This window comes from Typopeltis vanoorti, chromosome 23 (genome assembly GCF_054136105.1).
Source record: "Typopeltis vanoorti isolate ZY-2024b chromosome 23, IOZ_Tvanoo_1.0, whole genome shotgun sequence".
In the NCBI taxonomy this organism is placed as follows: Eukaryota; Metazoa; Arthropoda; class Arachnida; order Uropygi; family Thelyphonidae; genus Typopeltis; species Typopeltis vanoorti.
The window spans coordinates 8,885,967-8,904,939 of NC_143571.1; the positions used below are offsets into that span (position 1 = coordinate 8,885,967).

The 18,973-nt window shown below is 34.5% G+C and overlaps 1 protein-coding gene across 5 annotated transcripts in view; it reads right to left on the reverse strand.

Moving 5' to 3' along the window:
• Nucleotides 1–18,973, reverse strand: part of LOC150093607 (cyclin-dependent kinase 4-like) — a 358,246-nt gene that overhangs the window by 221,884 nt on the left and 117,389 nt on the right. For 4 of the 5 annotated variants that reach the window (XM_090412879.1, XM_090412878.1, XM_090412880.1 and 1 more), the window contains exon 2: nt 11,257–11,625. In XM_090412879.1, the coding sequence (XP_090269005.1) occupies nt 11,257–11,579 (323 nt within the window). In that variant the 5' untranslated portion in view covers nt 11,580–11,625. Of the gene's footprint in view, nt 1–11,256; nt 11,626–12,143; nt 12,358–18,973 lie in introns of all 5 variants that reach the window. The other variant, XM_090412877.1, reaches the window with a different exon arrangement.

The window sequence follows — 18,973 nt, forward strand, 5'->3', positions numbered from 1 at the left end:
CTCTAATCAAAATTTTCCACTGAATTAGTCTATTACTTGCGAGCACTCCAATATTGTCATACCTAACATTTCAGTCTTCTAAGACACTTCTGACTGAATAATCCACTAGATCTTGGTCTTACTCTGGGTCTTTTTCATGCCGTCTTGGCATCAGATACCTGTTTTGCTAATATTTCCTCTCTCATTCTGTTTAAGTGCCTTAGATTAGCTCTTTCCTAATGGTTAATATGATTCTGCCATTGATTTCCATCTGTTCACTCCCCGAATTTTTCTCAGAACTCTCATATCAATGATCTCTAGTATTTACTTCTAACCCAACTTTCAGATTCATCAGTTAAACCTGGTTTGAATAGTCTTCTATACTGCTAGATAAGCGATTTAGCTAATTTCTCTCTTATTCCATGTAAATTTATTCAACTGGCTCCTCACCGTAACCAACCTTGCATATGCTGTCGTCTATTTTCACATTTAATTTGCAAATTAACTAAAATTGCACTTAAACAGTAGAAATATTTTACTTCTTCTATAGTCTCTCCACTGATCTTGAGTTAGTGATTAATAAATATATAAATCCTTTAACGTTATTTTATTCTCCCAAAAGGAGCAGATGGAACTCTTTCAGCCATAATTAATTTTTGGGAATCGGTGAGCAGTCGGTCTTCACCCTTTATAGCCACAGCTAGATGAACTCATATCTCATATGTACTGATGATTTTAAAGGTACCAGGGAGAGAGAGAGAATGGCAGGCAACTGCCACAATCTCATGATACTAAACCCTAACTCTGAGAACATATTCATTAACAAAACTTCCTTCCATTCCTAAAGAAATTTTCGTATTGCTTTTTTAAGCATATTCGCTTTAAATGTGTACCGTACTGGATTGAAATTTTCACAAATAATCATAAAAAATAAAGCCCTAGGAGGGATTTGTGGATTTCAATGTGCAACATGGTTACACTATTATACGACGATTCAAAAATTCGAAAAGCATAAATGATTCCTGCACAACTATCAATTATCTATAAATCAGTAAAGTGCGAACCTTGGGAATGCAAAATGATATCTGTTGTCTCATTATAATTAATAGCATTGAACCAATTAAGATGAGTGCTGATACACTATGTACTCTTACAACATTCACACGTCGATAAAAATGCAATCATACGGTCAAATTGACGTTATTTTGTAGCGCGAGTTACATAAGCCATACAACAGCACACCCAACCGAAATGGGCACACTCACATATCACTAAATGAATTAATACACCATGTGATCAAAAAAATATCTGGATGCCTGCTCATATACCAACACTCCCTCTACTATACTCAGTAACACCTTTTGCTGCTATAATAACCTTCAATATTCTGGGAAGGCTTTCCACTAGATTTTGGTACGTTGCCATGGTAATTCCTTTTCATTCTTCCAGAAGAGCAATATTGAGGTCAGTCACTGATGTTTCGGGCGATTCGGCCTGGCTCGCAATCGGCGAGCCAGGCCAAAATTAATAATTAATTATTAATTTCATTAGTAATTAAGAAATTAATTATTAATAAAATCACATATATATTCAAATCTAATGGTTAGAGAGGCTATTAAGCGAATTTCATTGATAAATATAGGATTTCAAATTAGAAAAAAAAATTCTCTGCGTTGTTCCTTGAGAAATATCACATTTTTTAGTAATGGCTAATTATGTTAAAACATTTTGAACAAATCCGGGTGATGCTATTTGGGATGGAAGCATGTGTAGTCCATACTATTCGCTGATGTATAAACGAAAAGACCTTGGCCGAATTCTAATTTTCATAAGTGTGTCCAGGATGTGAGAAGGGGACTTCCCTTCTACATACCTTGAAATTCATCCGACAGATTAAAAAATAACAAAATTTAAAAAAAATCCTACATAAAGAAAGGAACGAGTGGTCGGAATCCAATATGCCAAATATGAAAACAGGAATTTGTGAATTTAATGAAAAAAAAAAAAAAAAGTTAGACAATACAAAGGTACATTCTCGAACTATCATACAGAGATTATGATCAGGATCGATTTGTTGGTAAAAGCAAACTTGCTAGAAGGTTTAACAAGCCCTAAATAAAGTAAGGAATTGGGATATGAAAGTTAAGCTGAACAAGTTCAATTTAAAAGCCCATTTAACACTCACTAAGCGCCTCACTTAAAGAGAAATACCGCTTGCTTAGCTAACAAATCTCAAACAATCAACCAATAAACAAATAAAAACGAAATACTTCAACCCTTTGGTTTTAGGATAATGAAACAAAAAATAAACATTTCTATTGTTTGCGACATCGCTTACTTTTTTTTTTTTGCACCTATATATTTCATAAAAGTTATATTAGCGCTTTTATTTATATTTATATTAGTGGATAGTTGTTTTAGCGCTGAATTTAAGTGATTTTCAAGAGAATTTATATAAGTAGTTTACTATTTTTGCCGAAAAATCTATGATGTGACGAACTCTCCTTTCTTAGATTTTTTTTTTTTTTTTTACATATAATTAACATCTTCCCTTCATTATCTATCATTATTTGATTCAATTCTAGCAAACCCTGGGAATGGAGGAAACAGGCGTCTGGCTAAATAGATATCGTTGATAAATAGCACCTTATCTCTGAAATGAATTTTTCCACTGATGATATAACAAATTCAATTTGGCTTACAAAGAAACGAGCTTTCGGTATTTTATAGTGTTCGAAAGGGGGGGGGGGACCGAGTCATATAATTTATTTTTTGTAACAAAGAGCTAATTACCTCTTTTGTTGATTCTCTCAATGTAATCTAATCAATCTTAATTCTGGAGAAGAGAGACAAAGAGATTAAAGATTTACCGAAGAATTGTAGTAATTGAATCAATGTTTTTTCTCTTCTTGGGAGAACGTAATTAACTATCCTTTGATTTTTTTCACTTGGCCATTTTGAAATAACATTAAAGTTACCAATGAGCGAAATATGAGTGTAGTTTTCATGTGGAAAGTACAGTTTTTATGTATGATTTTGACAATTCTTACACTAGGGAAAAAAAAAAACTCTTTACCTGATCCTAATGCGCATTTATTTCAATCCAACAGAAAAGGAGGAAAAATTTAATGATTAAATGTAATTCAAAATAGTAGAATATGCCAAAGTTAGTCCTTACATTCGCATCATCAGTGGTGTAATTACAGTACCCCACAATAAGAGGAAGGAATGCTGGAGAAACCGTGTTATCATTGCATGTGGTGATTTACATTTATCTTAAATTAATATAAGGTTGTTGTTTATTTTCAGTTTTCCAAATTAGATTTTTTTTCATCAAAAACAAGCAATTCTAGTAATCCGTTTAGGATTACAAGTGTACAGAATACGAGTGGCAAAGCAATGGTGTAGCTATCCACTATAATGCCAAACTAAACGGAACATTTGTTAGCAATTCATGAAAGGAGTGCATTTTTTTCCCTCCTGATGGTTGTCAGTTTTCGTTTTATATAGATACTATAGTTCTAAAGATCTGCTGCAACTTAACGACCACAACATTGTAGATAGACAATGCTACTTCTCTTGAGTACCACAGTAAAGGTCAACTGCTGGTCGGTACTTCGGCATGTGTTCCGTCAGACACCTGGTCAACAGCCGCGCCTTTCGGTTATAAAGCAACACTCGACAGCTTTGTAAGCTGCTAACGCTTTGACCACCCGTTGATGGTAAGGAAGAATGTGGGAAGGGGAGAAAAATCTCTTGCCGCTCTATTATTATCAACGCCGCAATAAATAGAAGGCCAGGAAGCTCAAAGATGCCCTTGCCTCAAGCCCATTCACTGGGATGAGGATCCAGGAGCGTGTCTATCACTACGCACTTCGTTTTTATAGCTCATTTTTATGGGATCTTCTAGGATCATTCTTCATTTCAAATATGCCATTCAATCATGCTTTATCTGGATAATGACCTTTAATATTACGAAATACTGCAAATGTTACTTCCTGATATAGAGTAAAGAGGTACAAATTATTTTTTAAAATAAAAGTGCAGTTATTTGTACATATAAATAGCAAAGCGATAAATAACCAGAAAACAACAAAACTACATCAAATAAAATAAAAACAGAAAACATTAAAAAATAAAAATGTTACGTTTTAAACAATGGATGCAAATCGCAATGGTTACTATTAGAGAAGTATTAATGCTAATAACATAGCAGTAATTATTGGGATCATTACTACGAATCGCGAGTCCCCAAATGTACAGCGACCACAAAACAAACAAACAAATAATAATTACGATATAGATTTTTTTTTTATGTTTTAGTATTCGACGACGTTCCAAAATCTTAATGATCAGCAAGCCATTATTAAAATACTTAAAACTTAACATGACCGATGAGGAAAATAAAGATTACTAGAACGAAGCACTGCATTTTATTCAGTTAATTTTAAGTTTTAAAATACTTAAAACTTAACATGACCGATGAGGAAAATAAAGATTACTAGAACGAAGCACTGCATTTTATTCAGTTAATTTGCAATGCATTAAATCACATTTGATTTACAGTGAGTAAATAAGTACTATGGAGGGGGAAAAAAATCCGTAACTAATGCTGTGCGGTTCTGGTAATTTTAACAATGACTAAAATAGGCTGAGCCAGTGAGTTCGTGTTTCAACCACTAGCAATGGTGTCAGTCAGCATAGTGACATCAGAAGTTCCACACACCATACAGAAAAGAAAAGAAGACATTTGGAGATGAGCTGACATTTAATTAAATTTAAATATCAATTAAATTTTCACAGTTTTATCACTGTGATCAAAGAAAAAAAAAAAAAAGGACTTTTTACGTAACGTTACCCAGACACTAAAATCGAGTTTAAATTCTCTTAGAAAATCGAGAATTTCATTTAAAAAAACGAAAACAGATGAAAGAACGAATCAAGGTCAAAAGAAAAGGGGATAAAAAAAAGCATTTCCGAAAAATAAAGCAATCCGATGAACGATGCAAAACGCTTCAGTTGAGGAAAGAATTAGTAGGAAATTAATGCTAATTAAGATCAAAATATTCCGATTTAAATGCAGAATTCAAAATAATAACAGATGCATAGGAGTGTGAAATTAATTAATCTGATGAAGTCTTTTAGAATAAATATGCATTCTTAGTCTGAAAATTTTCAGACGAAAAAAAGCCAAATTGTTTATTATGAGTCATTTCCTTTCGACAATACAAAAAAATGCTCACCTAGCCTAACGTTATAATTTCCCGTTCGTTGAAATTCTCGTATAAATCATCTTAAACGATTTCTTTCCCGTCTCTCTTTCCTCTCTCCCACACAGCATCAACTTCCTCCGTTCCCAAGCAAACAGGACCGAACTGGGAACGACATCTGACGTTACATGTCCCAATGTCTGTTCCCACCGCTATCTAGAGTCTATTACTTTCACCAGTCGTTAGAAAAACTAGCCGCAGCCCTGGCCTTTTTTTGTTATTAATCTCGGTAACCGAGGAGGTGGGGGAACTACAGTCGTGAGCAACAAAGATGAGTAGTGTCGAAGAGATGCGAGAGAACACAGGAAACGCCGTCAAACGACCTTGAGATTTCTTACCTGACCTGTGTTGCGCATAGACACAAGCCAGGTAGAACTGTAGTGCTTCCGGTCTTTGTGCTCTTTTTGCTTTTTTTTCACGATCCCTCTTCCCTTTTCCCAGACATTCCTGCTCTGTGGCTCCGGCAGGCGGAAGGAAGCAAGCGGTTGTCCACCAGCCTTGACAGCTCACCCGTGGGAGCTCACGTGTGTGTTGTAAGCACCCACACATAGACACACATATACACAAGACATACACACACGCGAGTGCGGGCGGGCGAGGAGGAGGGAACAGACGCGTGAACATAGCTCTGCTAGAATGAGTCAGACCACCACTGCCACCTACTGCCCACTCGAGGAATAACATGAATCACTAAATATCTTAGCACATTCATTTTGGTGGCAGGCACTGAGAAATGGGCGAAGTCAAAGGTCACGGATGACTACGGACAGAAAAATATTCACATACTTGACGCACTCAAGGTTCGGTGAATAATCCTCATCCGGTATTTATATTTAATAAGATCAGACAAATGATATAAGTAAGTAAGAATTCTGCATTTTTCATCACCATTACTGCTATATCCTGATGATGGAATTCTGTAACTATGTGATTGCTACAGATCTAGACTTTGGAATACATTTTAAAATAAATTAATAAGCGTTGCTTGCCAGAATGAGGTAAGCATCCTCAAAGTACATAACTTGTTTCTTAAATCGAATTCATCGTATACCATTTGTCATATTGCAACCATTTCGTCAGCAAATCGCATTATTGTGCAGATCACGTAATAATCTAAACACGGAATGTCATGCAAAATCGACGTGTTATCTAGATTTTGCATCGGTTTCAATTTTTTTTTTATGTTGGCTCCATCTATAGTACATTCGTACCGTACTGTGTGTGTTCAATAAAAATGAAAAAAAAAATCCTTAGCTCGTCCACAGTATAACTATAAACGAAACCAACATTTAAAAAAAATAAATAAAATAAAATAAAATTTGAAATCGATGCAAAATCTAGATAACACATCGATTTTGCATGACATTCCGTGTTTAGATTATTACGTGATCTGCACAATAATGCGATTTGCTGACGAAATGATTGCAATATGACAAATGGTATATATAAAAAATTGTATTTTTTATTTATTTTTTTGAAAGTTCAGAAATCCTGCTCAGGAGACCAAACGTGGAACTTTTTCAAGCCACTTCAGGCCTCCAAAAAAAATGCTGTGGCGATTAAGTTCATCTTCCACCTAAAGACAAACATCCAAGCCCACGGATCGATTCGAACCCTCAACCTGTTGGTTGGAGAGCAGACAAGTTAACCACTCGGCCAACCAAGCTGAATGAATTCTCTTTACAACTGTTGAGTAGCCTTTATCAAACTCAACACAAAAAACTACTGTATGTATGAATGCTTAAATATCTTCTGAATGCGATTTTCTGATTAGTCTACTATCTATTTGCTCAATTTCCTCTATGTGTATGGAGTTTAACGAGACGTATAAAAATAATTCAGTCCTTAAAAGCTTCACTACATATATAATTATACGTAATAAAAAGACTATACCGATAATTTAGCACACAGCAAATGACACCATCGTTCTTGTTCAAGGAAGAAAAAATAAATCTTGCTAATAATGCAGTAAACGTTTACATGTTAAAGGAAGAGCCCCGTGCGTGGTGAGTGCTACTATGATAATGATATGAAGAAAATTATATTTCGAATTAGAATGATCATAACGAAGCTGTATAAGTTATTTTTGTCTTTCATCAAGCTTTTAATAAACACCTTCCACTTCGCTTTTCAGACTAATCTCCGATGGAACGCAAATTCTAAACATCATTATCCAAAATATATTCTATTTGTTGCCCCTCCCCACTTTACGCTTTCTTTGATAGATTTAATTGGAAGACCTTATTCATTACATCATTCGGAATGAGAAGTTTCGGGCATATTTTCCACAGAGTATTCATTCGTTTTGTTCTCTTGAACAATAGCTATGCCATATACATCAGACTGGTAGTTTTTTTTTTTTTTTCTGGATAAACTCCCTTTATTTGAAGCTCAGATTCTTGCTTTCTTTTAGGATTCCAGCGCGAATGTCTATTTTTGACATTTTTCAATCTATTTTGGACAAACAAAACAAAATATGACTGCTGGTCAGTTCCGAATTTTATTAAATCTATATTTACACAAAACCGATTAGCTATATTTCATTGCATTTTCCTCTTAACTCGCTGGGTTCAATAGCCTGTCACAGCCCAGTCCCAATCACTTAACTGCGTTATTCTATATGAGTTGAGAAAAATTGACTTAAAATATGTTTAGGAAAATGCATTAGTTTCAAGTAAGAGGAAAGAAGATCTTTTCGTCCGAAAACTCGGGAGAAAAAAAAAACTGCATGTGGAAAATCGATTGTAGAAAAACACACTACTGCAGACATGAGTGCTATGGTTTAGGGCCACGATTTGGCAGCAGTTGTCTGCCGTACTCTCTCTCCCTTCTGAAAAACCTTCATTTGTCGATAGCTTGGGATTAGTATCAAAATGAAGACCACCTGTCTGTTCTGCATAAAGTCAGTTAGGGCTACAGGTGTTCACCTGTCTCTTTTGAGAATAAAAGGCATTAGAGAATTTATTTTTTATAACATTCATACCAGTAAGCATAAGTGAAGGAACATGTTTAAATACACAAAATGTGAAGCTGAAACACATAAACAGAGAGAGAGAGAGAGAGAGAGAGAGAGAGAGATTATAAGCACTGCATAAAGAATCAAGTTAGAAGGGTCATCCATAACTTATATAATGCTTTGACAATGAATTAATCTTTTGTTATACAAGCTGCTGCCCATCCATAGAAGATTGATCAAAAATATACCTTTAATTAAAGATCAAATTAAAGAATAATCATCCAAATAGAATTTAATAAGAAAATAAAACAAATGAAATTAAATACATTTTATCAATTAATTATGTATAATTAATTATAAATTTATTTATAAATTAAATTAATTAATTAAATCCGAAAAATTAAATAAATAACAACAAAGAAAAAGGCTTGCAGAAGTAGCCAAGAGCAATGCGGTATGATAGCAGCCATTACTAAACTAGGTGCAGGACACCCAACAGATTTATCAACTGTGATGCAGTATTCGTAATGTGCTCAGAATGATGGACGGTATTTAGAAAATCGATACTGATGGAAATAAACTTCAACCGTACTTCTACTATTTTTCTATTTTCTATTGGCAAAACAACTTATTCAGATAATTTTCTTTAGGTTCTTTTATGTACTAGTAATTTCGTTAACATAAGTATTTCGACTTTTTAGATATTTGATTATACATTGTAAAAAGTAAAAAACAAATTCCAAACATAATTAACAATTTTTCCTGAACATAAGAAATTAAAATACGGTAAATTAGAAAAAAAAAAATATATATATATATATACATACATATATACATCTCCCGTGTTGAGTCTATAGACTCCATGGAGGTGCTCATGTTTAATAATAATATACGATACAGTAATACATTGAATGAAATCAATGTAGCTCTAAGTTTATTCTGATACACACAGAGACACAACCTTAAGACAGCAAAATATGTATATGCGAATAATTCTTTAAAAATAGACCAAAACTATTAATAAAACTAATGATATTTATAACTTGAAATTTATGTAATAAGAGTATTCAAATTTGATCAATCTTCATAAAACCTCAATTGATTTTTCATTAACATGAGCTATTTTTACCTTCTAGGTTATCATTTTGATTCCAAATCTATAGAATCCGAAAGATAACGTAAGATTCCAATGACCATTCCGTGGATACTCTCCATTCTGTTTATTTATTATAATTTGTCAGTTTATATATATATATATATATAAAGTAAAAGAAACCAGAATTTGAGATGGAAATGGTTCAAACCTGCCAAATTCTTTCTGATACCTACTTTTGTAACACTTGTAATATATGTTTAATGAACGCAAAAATTAAGAATTCTTTCATTAATCTTAACATTTCCATTTGTATTCCTAAAGTTTTCTACTCGTCCATCTTGTTTCTCTCACACTTTTAATTAAATTGCATTTCTAATCAAATACATTACTACTGTACTTACCAATCCATGTGTTTTTTATTCTTTTTACTATCTGCCCAAACTACAATAACCGTTTTTTTTTTTTTTTTTTTTTTTTTTTTTTTCCAGTGGTTCAACTTATTCGTATACAGGTATCGGCCTGTGTTTAGCGATTTCAAGTGCATTTTGTTTCTGAAGTACCTTTCAACACTGATTTGTTAACTTTGTGCATATAATAAGTCTACTGCTCTGGATGGACAGATTTTGATGAAATGAAATGAATGATTTTTCCTAAAAAAAAAAGTAACAAAATTGCACAGAACATTATACACCATATTCCTTAAACTCTATTACTGCTAAAATTGGTTTCTGTTGACAGAAGGCAACCAATGCTGAGGATATTAGTAATGAAGTTTTTTTTTTTTTTTTTTTCCCACGCCGGTTGATGTAACCATACACTTTAAATATTGGATTTTAAGAAACAGATTTATTATGTAATAGTAAAAATTCTCGTATGACTAATGGGAGCACGGGGTAAATTGGCGTTAACATATATTTGTGTGTGTGTGTGCGTGCGTTTCTTTGGGAACATGTGATATTTCTTCCTATAAGCAGAAATAAACATACAAAAATCCTTCCATTGTTTTGAAAACAGAGAAGTACATTTTAGTAAATCTGAATGACTGACTGAATGAAAGTAAACAGCAACTTTCCGTCCTCCAATAAGCTACTGTTGTTTGACGGCAGAAGCAACTATGGGTGGAGAGCCAGCATATTGTGTCTGTTAACTGATATGTCCTTCAAGCCAATTTTTACTGCTTTGCGGGATGAAAGAGTAATTTACCCGAAGTGAAATCTCTGCCAACTTCATATAAAATCAACTGACTCACCAACAGGTAAAAAGTCCTAACACTACTAGTTTTGATTCAATCTATTATAGCATTGATGCTTATGAATATTTTCAGGTAGATGTAGATGATTGTCATCGTCCTAAAACCATGATTAATGGAACCACAACCCTAAAGTGCCTAAAATGCCTTTCATGTTTAGAGTTGGGTTTTAACAGCATAACGGCATAAGCTCTTGCAAGCATTTATCTTAATTAAGATAAATATTAATTTTATCTTAACTAATATTTATCTTAATTGGAACAAAGGACCGATAATAGCTAAAAGTATAGGAGGAACGAAACACACCTATGTATAATTTTTTCGATCATTTAATACTTGCTTCTTCGTTAACTGTCAATCTCTCCATCGTCATCAACCTCCCGACCACTGGTTAAGAAACAGTACACCAAACATCACCGGCAATGTTTGGTAAAATCAGCCTACTCTCATTTTATATGTCCATAAATTACATAATGCTTTGGGTGTGTGGGGAGGGGGGTTTCAATCATTTGTAACGTTAGTACAAGAGCTCATTATATCGTAGATGGAAATTTGTGACCATGGGGATTATAACTGAAAATCCGTAAAATAGTATTACGTAATTTATGTAAGACAGCCGATAACAGAAAACTTTCAAATTTCATTCCTTTGTGTGCAAGTAATAATAATAATACGGTTACTGTAAAATAAGGTATTGATTACCTACCTGACGATATTAGGGTGTTCAAAGGCCTCTAGCTGTTTCAGAAGAACAATTTCTCTTAGCGTACTCATGGGAACGCCATCTTCCATTAGTGGCACACGTACTTTCTTCAAAGCCACAAACTGACCTTCGTTCGCTAGGTCACGCGCTTTGTAAACAGTCCCGTAGGCCCCAGTTCCAATTATTGCTACCTCTTCATAGTTCTTCGCGGTGTTCTGTATCGTCACTTCTGGATCACCAAAACTTAAAGAGATTTCTTCTACAGTTTCCTTATTCTTATCGTCACCACTAGCCGTCGCACCACTTTCCTTGCTCGAACCTGGCATCGTAGACGTCGGTAGAACAATTACTTTTCACGGAAGTAACATTTCACTGTGGTAAAAAAAAAAAAAAGAAGGGGAAAGTACAGAATAATGAAGTGGACATCTAATTAATATTATAATATCATGTGTAAGTTATTTATTAAACAACCACTTCACAGTATGTTGCGCGTCAGCTTTTAAATACAAACGCAAATAACCTAACGATAAGCTAGGCGTTCATATTTTATGAGAAAGCTAATTCAATATAAAAACACTTGTTTAATGATTTTCACAACGCAAATATATTATCATTATCATCGACGAAGATCACTTTCAATCCCCCCCTCCATACACACACATACCCCGAAAGAAACAGGGAATTCGATTTTATTTCGTCTGGGGTCCCCCCCTCCCCCCATCTTCCTCCATTAGGAAAATTGACTCCTCCTAATGAGATTAATATGTATTTATGACTATAGATCTGTGTGTGTGTGTTCACGGGACCGTTTGCCTATTCTGAGGGACGAAAAACTCGAGGTTCCGGGTAAAAAAAAACCCTCTACTTACGTATGAGACTGGCTAACTCACCTTTAGTCGAAAAAGACTAGATAAATGTTCCTCAGGTCTTGGACAGCAATCGAACCCAGCTCTTTCCAACCCAACGGCTTCGTCTATACCGACTCAGCTACGGAGGCTCTAGGTAATTGGATAATCAAATCAAACCGATATTCGTGGATTCCTTTGAGGATAGAGGAGAGAGACAAAGGGATGGGAACTCCTTATTTTCGAAGTTTCTTTTTTCCTAGGAACAAAATGAAAGATATTCAGGGATTTGGGGATGTTGGTGGATAGGAAGTTGAAATTCAAAGGGCATATTGCAAAAGCGGCTAAAACAGCTCATAGAATTACTTGGTTATTGAAGAACACCCTGATATACAGAGATAAGAAGGTTATTATTCCACTTTATAAGGCTTTGATAAGGCCTCGTCTGGTTTAATGATAGATTTGATTGCTTGGGTTTCTTGGATTCAGAGGAGAGTAATTAAGATGGTGGCAGGACTGGTGATGCTCCATATGACCAGAGATAGAAGATTTGTGGGTTACAAATGCTGGTTAATCGACAGATCAGGGAGGATATGATAAAGACATATAAGTTGCTTGGATGACGTGGGGTGGGGGTGTTATAGGATTTAAGTGGACGAAATATTTCAATATGTGAATAATGCGAGTAAAACTGAGTAAGAATGTGGTTAGCAAGGGAGTGAGGACTAAATATTTTGCATGAAGAGTGGTGAATGAGTGGAATAGATTGCCAGAGTCAGCTATGTGTGCTTTGTCGGTGAATGATTTCAAAGAAAAATATGACAGATATTGTACAAGTACTGATGATTGTCGGTTAATGTTTTTGAAATGGACGAGTCTACGGATTCCATGGAGGTGTCTGTATAATAATAATATATATCTTCCATTATCTGTTATTTACTATTTTCTCTACTATATATATATATATATATATATATATATATATATACACACACACACACAGTTTGTATTATACTATTTTCACAGTCCTGCGACTTTCCTTCCTTTTTTTCCTCGGTCTCTTTACTCAACCATCCTGTATGGAAGGAGGGGCACTCTTTGAAACCATTATCTTCTAAACATCATGCATAATACAGATGCAAAGTGTTCTTCCTATTTGTGTGTCTTAATATTAATTAGCAATTTCTTTCTGAACAAAGACGAGCTCGTAATATCCTAAAGTGGTAAGACAGATTCAGTAAATACGGGAATCTAATTTTGTATCAGAAACGCCAAGTAACCGAAAGTAAAAAAGCATTTTCAGTAATGTAATTTATCAATCTTTATGTCTCTGATGCTAGAACTAGCAAATATGATTATATTTGTTTCCTATATTACTCAGATTTTACGTTCTAATGTGGATGGCGAAGTAGTATTCTGAAAACTTCCAAATTCTTGAAATAATATATCAGAGAAAACGCCATGATTTTTTTTCTCCCAACTCCACTCAGATCTGAAACTCAGTACATAGATCACTGCGTTTAGTCAGATTTAAAAATATGCTTTATTTTTTTTTATTTGATTTGATTGACTTTGTTTGATTCATAACCTTAATTGCATTAAGGTTATGAATCAATTACGCAAATTATATTTCGAAAGGCGAATATCAAAGAAAGTGCGTTAATGTACAAAAAATATGTCCATATCAGAAAACATGGCTTGGAATTTCGACGGGAATAGCATATATATATATATATATATATATATATATATATATATATATATATATATATATACACACACACATACACAGCAATTACATTTGCCAATATTTTGCTTTACAATTGTTATTAGATTTCCTTTGGTGGCTGGAAAGTGAATGCAAATCTCACCCACAATTTTTCGTGTATATGAAATTCATATAAAAATAAAATAACTAAAAATTCTTTATATACCCCCTGTATGGCGACAATAAGATGCCCTTTGTTGCGCACAGAACTTCCTATTTGAATAAAGCTTTACATTATTAATTTTAAGAGTTGAACTTATTGGGAAAGTGGACAATACGACCAAAACACAGATATATCTCCAATAATCGATCTTCCATCTAACAACATCTAAAAAATTGTTGCTCATAATTACAGTTTATGAAATGAAAATTTACCTCGTACCTTCGTCGGCTACTCCAAAAACGTTTTCGTAAAAGGTTACTTAAAAGCCAGTATTAACGATGTATAAAAATTCTCACTAAATCATTAAAGGAGGAGGAAGCAAACTATAATTGAAAAGATCTTTAAGAGATTTTATTCCTTCTCTTAACTGCAAAGCATACCTTGCAGCTATTTTTCTGTGTCAGCAGATGTTTCGCTAATCAGTTTCAAAACAGATGTCCATAAACACAAATCAACGGCTCATAAGCTGCAGAACCAGCTGGTAGCAGTGACTGTCACCGGAGGCTATAAAAGTCATGAAACAAATCGTTCTAAAGAGTGTGATTTGTTTTCAAATATAAAATGGATTTCAATAACACATGTTAAATACAACACGCACTAAATAAAAATGAACGCTTAAAGATTTCGACTTCTTTTTGTAATTCTAATTGTATGTCCTTCTTCGAGATTCGTTGAAGATTCTTAGAGAATAAACTCAACCTCGTTGAATTTGTTTCGCCATGTTTCATTATAAATTAAACATAGCATAAATAACTGCACTACTTGATCAGAAAATTGGAACCTCTGTTACATGCATTAGTGTTTCGAAAGAAATTAGGAATTACATCCGTTAATCACCCGAGACGTGAGGTCTTAAATACCAATAATGAAAAGGCCAATTCTGCACCTCAAGATAGAGAAAATGAGTAATATAATTCTTTTTCTTGTTCTTCGGCACTAAAGCCCCACGTAGGGCCTTGGCCTCCCATTTTTGGGTTTCATAACTCCCTACGAAGTGGGGTCGTTACCCCCACGCTCAACCATGTCTGTGAATCGTCTGTTAATTGTCTGTGAAGCGTTGTGTTCTTTAAGACCGGTTTGCCTGCTTTGCGGGAGGAAAACCCCTAGATAAACTGGGGAGAAAAACCCTACTGTCCACGCCCAAGACCGGCTAACTTGGCTATGTCTGAGAAAGATCCTTAGCTCCTCACGTCGGTGACAGAATCGAACACAGGACATTCCTTTTCCAGGCTATGGTTGCGGAGCGCGTAACCACTTGGCTAACCACGTGGACGAGAAATATAATTAACTTTTCGTAATATAATTGTAATATAATTGACTTTCAGAAAGTTCTTATCTAACAACAAACGGAACAAATACTTAAAACAACCAAATTTTCAAAAATATATTTAATAAAAGTGGTTAAAAGATGAGAAAAATCATCCACTTCCAAAAGGAGTAATCGTGGTATAAGCAACTTACCACAGAAGAGGGACAAAAGAGCTACAAGGACAACCTTGAAGTTAAATCGCACTTCTACTGGACAATTGTCGAATTGCCAGCAATTCGACAATTTTGGTAGAATTTTCAAATAACGACCGATAATTCCATCTACAAAGGAAAATATGACATGTGGTTTAGCATCTGACACTTATCCAGATCTACGGTTTTCATGACTGATTCACTATCCGCATTTATACGTGGATGGTGAATCAGACATTCTTATGAACATTTATGTCTGCATTCTCCAGCCGGTGTGCTTGTTTTGCGCCTTCACCTGGGAAGACCTTGACTGAAATTCCGTCTGGGAAGTGAGGAACCTTTATGAGGGCTTTTCAAGTGAAGGTGAGTTTAGCTAGCTACGACGACAGGGTTTTTCCCTCTGGAAACTTGATTTTTCATTCCTCAAAACAAGCAAGCAGTCGAGAACATATGCAATTATCATACCTAATACACTGACCTTACAGCCTTCGTAACTTTGACCGTAATTTCAACCAGCCCAACCCTGTTTAGCTAGACATGAAAAACCGGAATTTCTAGAATGAGAAAAACTGTCACATTCAGGGAATCGCTATAAAGATTCCTTCGTCCAAGAAGTGATTCGAACGGATCCTTTAAATGAATGACAAATGTCACGACTCAAATCCCGCGACTGCGCTACGGAGGCACTCTCTGATGAGCAATCGCAAATCAAATAGAAAGGTAGCCTCCACAACATACTATGAATTCAAAAGCAAGGCAAGCATGCCGATCAAAAAAAAAAAAAAATCAATAAATAAATAGAAATAAAATAAATTCAGCTAAAAAAATAAATAAGAATGAAGGAATCTTGTCAGATTTTGAGAAATCTAAGGTTGATCGTTATGCTTAACTTACTACAACGTTTATGCCGGTTGAGCGCAAATATAAACTTTTACTAAATTATTAATAGATGCTTCGTTGTACCAGACGAAAGAGATTTCTTACATTATTCACAGAGGAAGAACAGAAAGAACTGTTGAACTGAAAACAGTACATCACTTCGAGATGGAATGAATGATGATCAATAACAAAGAAAACTAAGAAATTATTAAGTATGGATTAAAGAATAATTGTAGATTAAAATGCATGCAAAAAAGATTTCCAAATTGGAGTTTGGAATTGACGATAAATGAATGAAAACAAGTATAGTTGTAACAGAATTACAACTATACGTGCTAATTCATGTAAATATAACTGGATCAGGAAATTCTGTAAGAAAATTTCCAATTTTCCGATCAAACTAGATGAGATGACGTAGAATGAACTTAGAAAGATGAACTGAGTAACTTAAAAAAATTGAAGGATATTTTAGGGAAATTTCATATATTTATTTGGGGAGGGAAAAGTATTTTTATCGTTATGAGAAATGAAATAGGACTGAGTTTTATGCTTATAATAATTGGAGACCTTAGCTATGTTCTCACACATATGGTTGAAGTGTATCTAAGAATCCTAATTAAAAAAAAAAGAATCGAAGTTAGCTAATACATAAACATTTAGTCTGAAGAAAGAGCCTAAAATGCCCCATCGATATTTATTCCATATATTATAAGATATAAATAAAACAAGATAAATATTTAGATAAGGATGGATTGAATCGTGTCTTTCAACTGCCTAAAGCTAGTTGATATCATAATATTGCTCATAAATTACTACTATGACATATCATATGGCAGCGCTGTTCGCATCCTTGAATAGATTTTTGTCCTGCAGATAAAGTAAAGCGCTGTCAAGATGAAGCGAAGGTGTTTTGAATAAAGGATTCTATTCAGAGCTCACATACTGTGTATTATCCGACCATGGAGAGCTTTTTTTAGCAGCAAGCCTATTAAAACAGAACTCTGCTGAACAAAGGACTGGGAGAGACGATCTTAAATTTGGATCGAGAAGGAAAATAAATTTCTATTCAAATAGCGCAATTTTGCCAAGTATTACTTTTTAAAAAATAAAAGACAAGGGTTCAAACTTAGTCTATGATGAAAAAACTGCAATCCTACTAAACGAGTAAATCGGTCTTAGGAAGAAAATAAACGGTGGAAACTTTTTTCTTTTTTTCCAGAAACACGTTTTTCTTGTACCTCAAACAGGCAAGTTGGCTTGCCTGTTTGAGGTACATGAAGGAAATATGAAGGAAATGATATGAAGATATAAGGAAATGATATAAGATATGAAGGAAATGAACGTATGGAACTAATAGACATACTAGCCAAAACGAAACAATAATAGCGTCCTAATTACAAACCCCCTCCTTTCTATACACACACACACACACAATTCTCCTTAAGAAATGAGTCAGCAATCTTGCCCATAAGGCGGCGCAAATTTTACTGAGGATTTCCCGTCAAAGCCTATCACATCATAAGTAACAAAGGAAATGTGCTTTTATCATCTTTTATTTATTATTATTATTATGCAGCTCCGACCCACAAAAGGTTATATGCACTGAAGTGTATTAGTACCGTGGGTGGGCTACCATATTCTTATAATTTTACTTTTATTCATGTAGTTTTATTACATAATCTGGAAACTATTTTAGAGATCTAACAGGAAAGTTTTTCGAGCCACTTCAGACTTCAAATTCACACTTAAGATATTCGTCCAAGAGCACGGCGGATTCGAACCTGCAGTGTGGAGAATGGTTACGTTAACCACTTGGCCAACCAGACCGGCAATTGCAGACAATTATAAAAATGACGCGTTTCGTAATCGTATCTGTATAGTGAAGCGACACAATTCATGATCAACTGTACTGAAAATATATATATTGCCTCATTATGTTTATTAAAGTGGTCCAAATCAAGTCAAAACTGAAATGACTCGACAAATGTTAACAGAAAACATAACTACCAATAAATAAAAAAAAAATTATTAAATTCCATTCAGCCGATGCAGAATTATACTATCAGTTCGAATCATTTTACAAAATGATTCAATAAACTGGTTTGAATGAAACCCAAATTGAATCAGGTAGATATATTTTGGTGTACATCCTAAATTACCAAATTTTAATTCCGTTACAGACAGAAGAGAGTTTACATACCTACGAGTATACACAGTCTGATAAAAAATATATCCTAACATTCCTTCGTAGTAGTGGAAATGGTTATATACATCACAACCAATAATTCATACAGGTATAAAAGGGAGCACAAGGGCTTGAAATCTTCATAGACAACATTAACCGTAAAAGGGACCGTCCTGAAGAGCTCAGGTGTATTATCATAGGATATGATATCTAGTAATAGTTTGGGAAATTTCTGCCCTGCTGCAGCTGCCTCGATCAGCTGTGAATGATGTTATTGTAAAGCGGGAACGACTACGAGCCAAACAACACAATCGCGACTGGGTAGGCCATAAAATCAGAGCGAGAATGCCGAGTGCTGAAGCGTGTGATGCGAAAGAATCGCCTGACCTCGGTTGAAACACTCGCTACCGAGTTCCGAA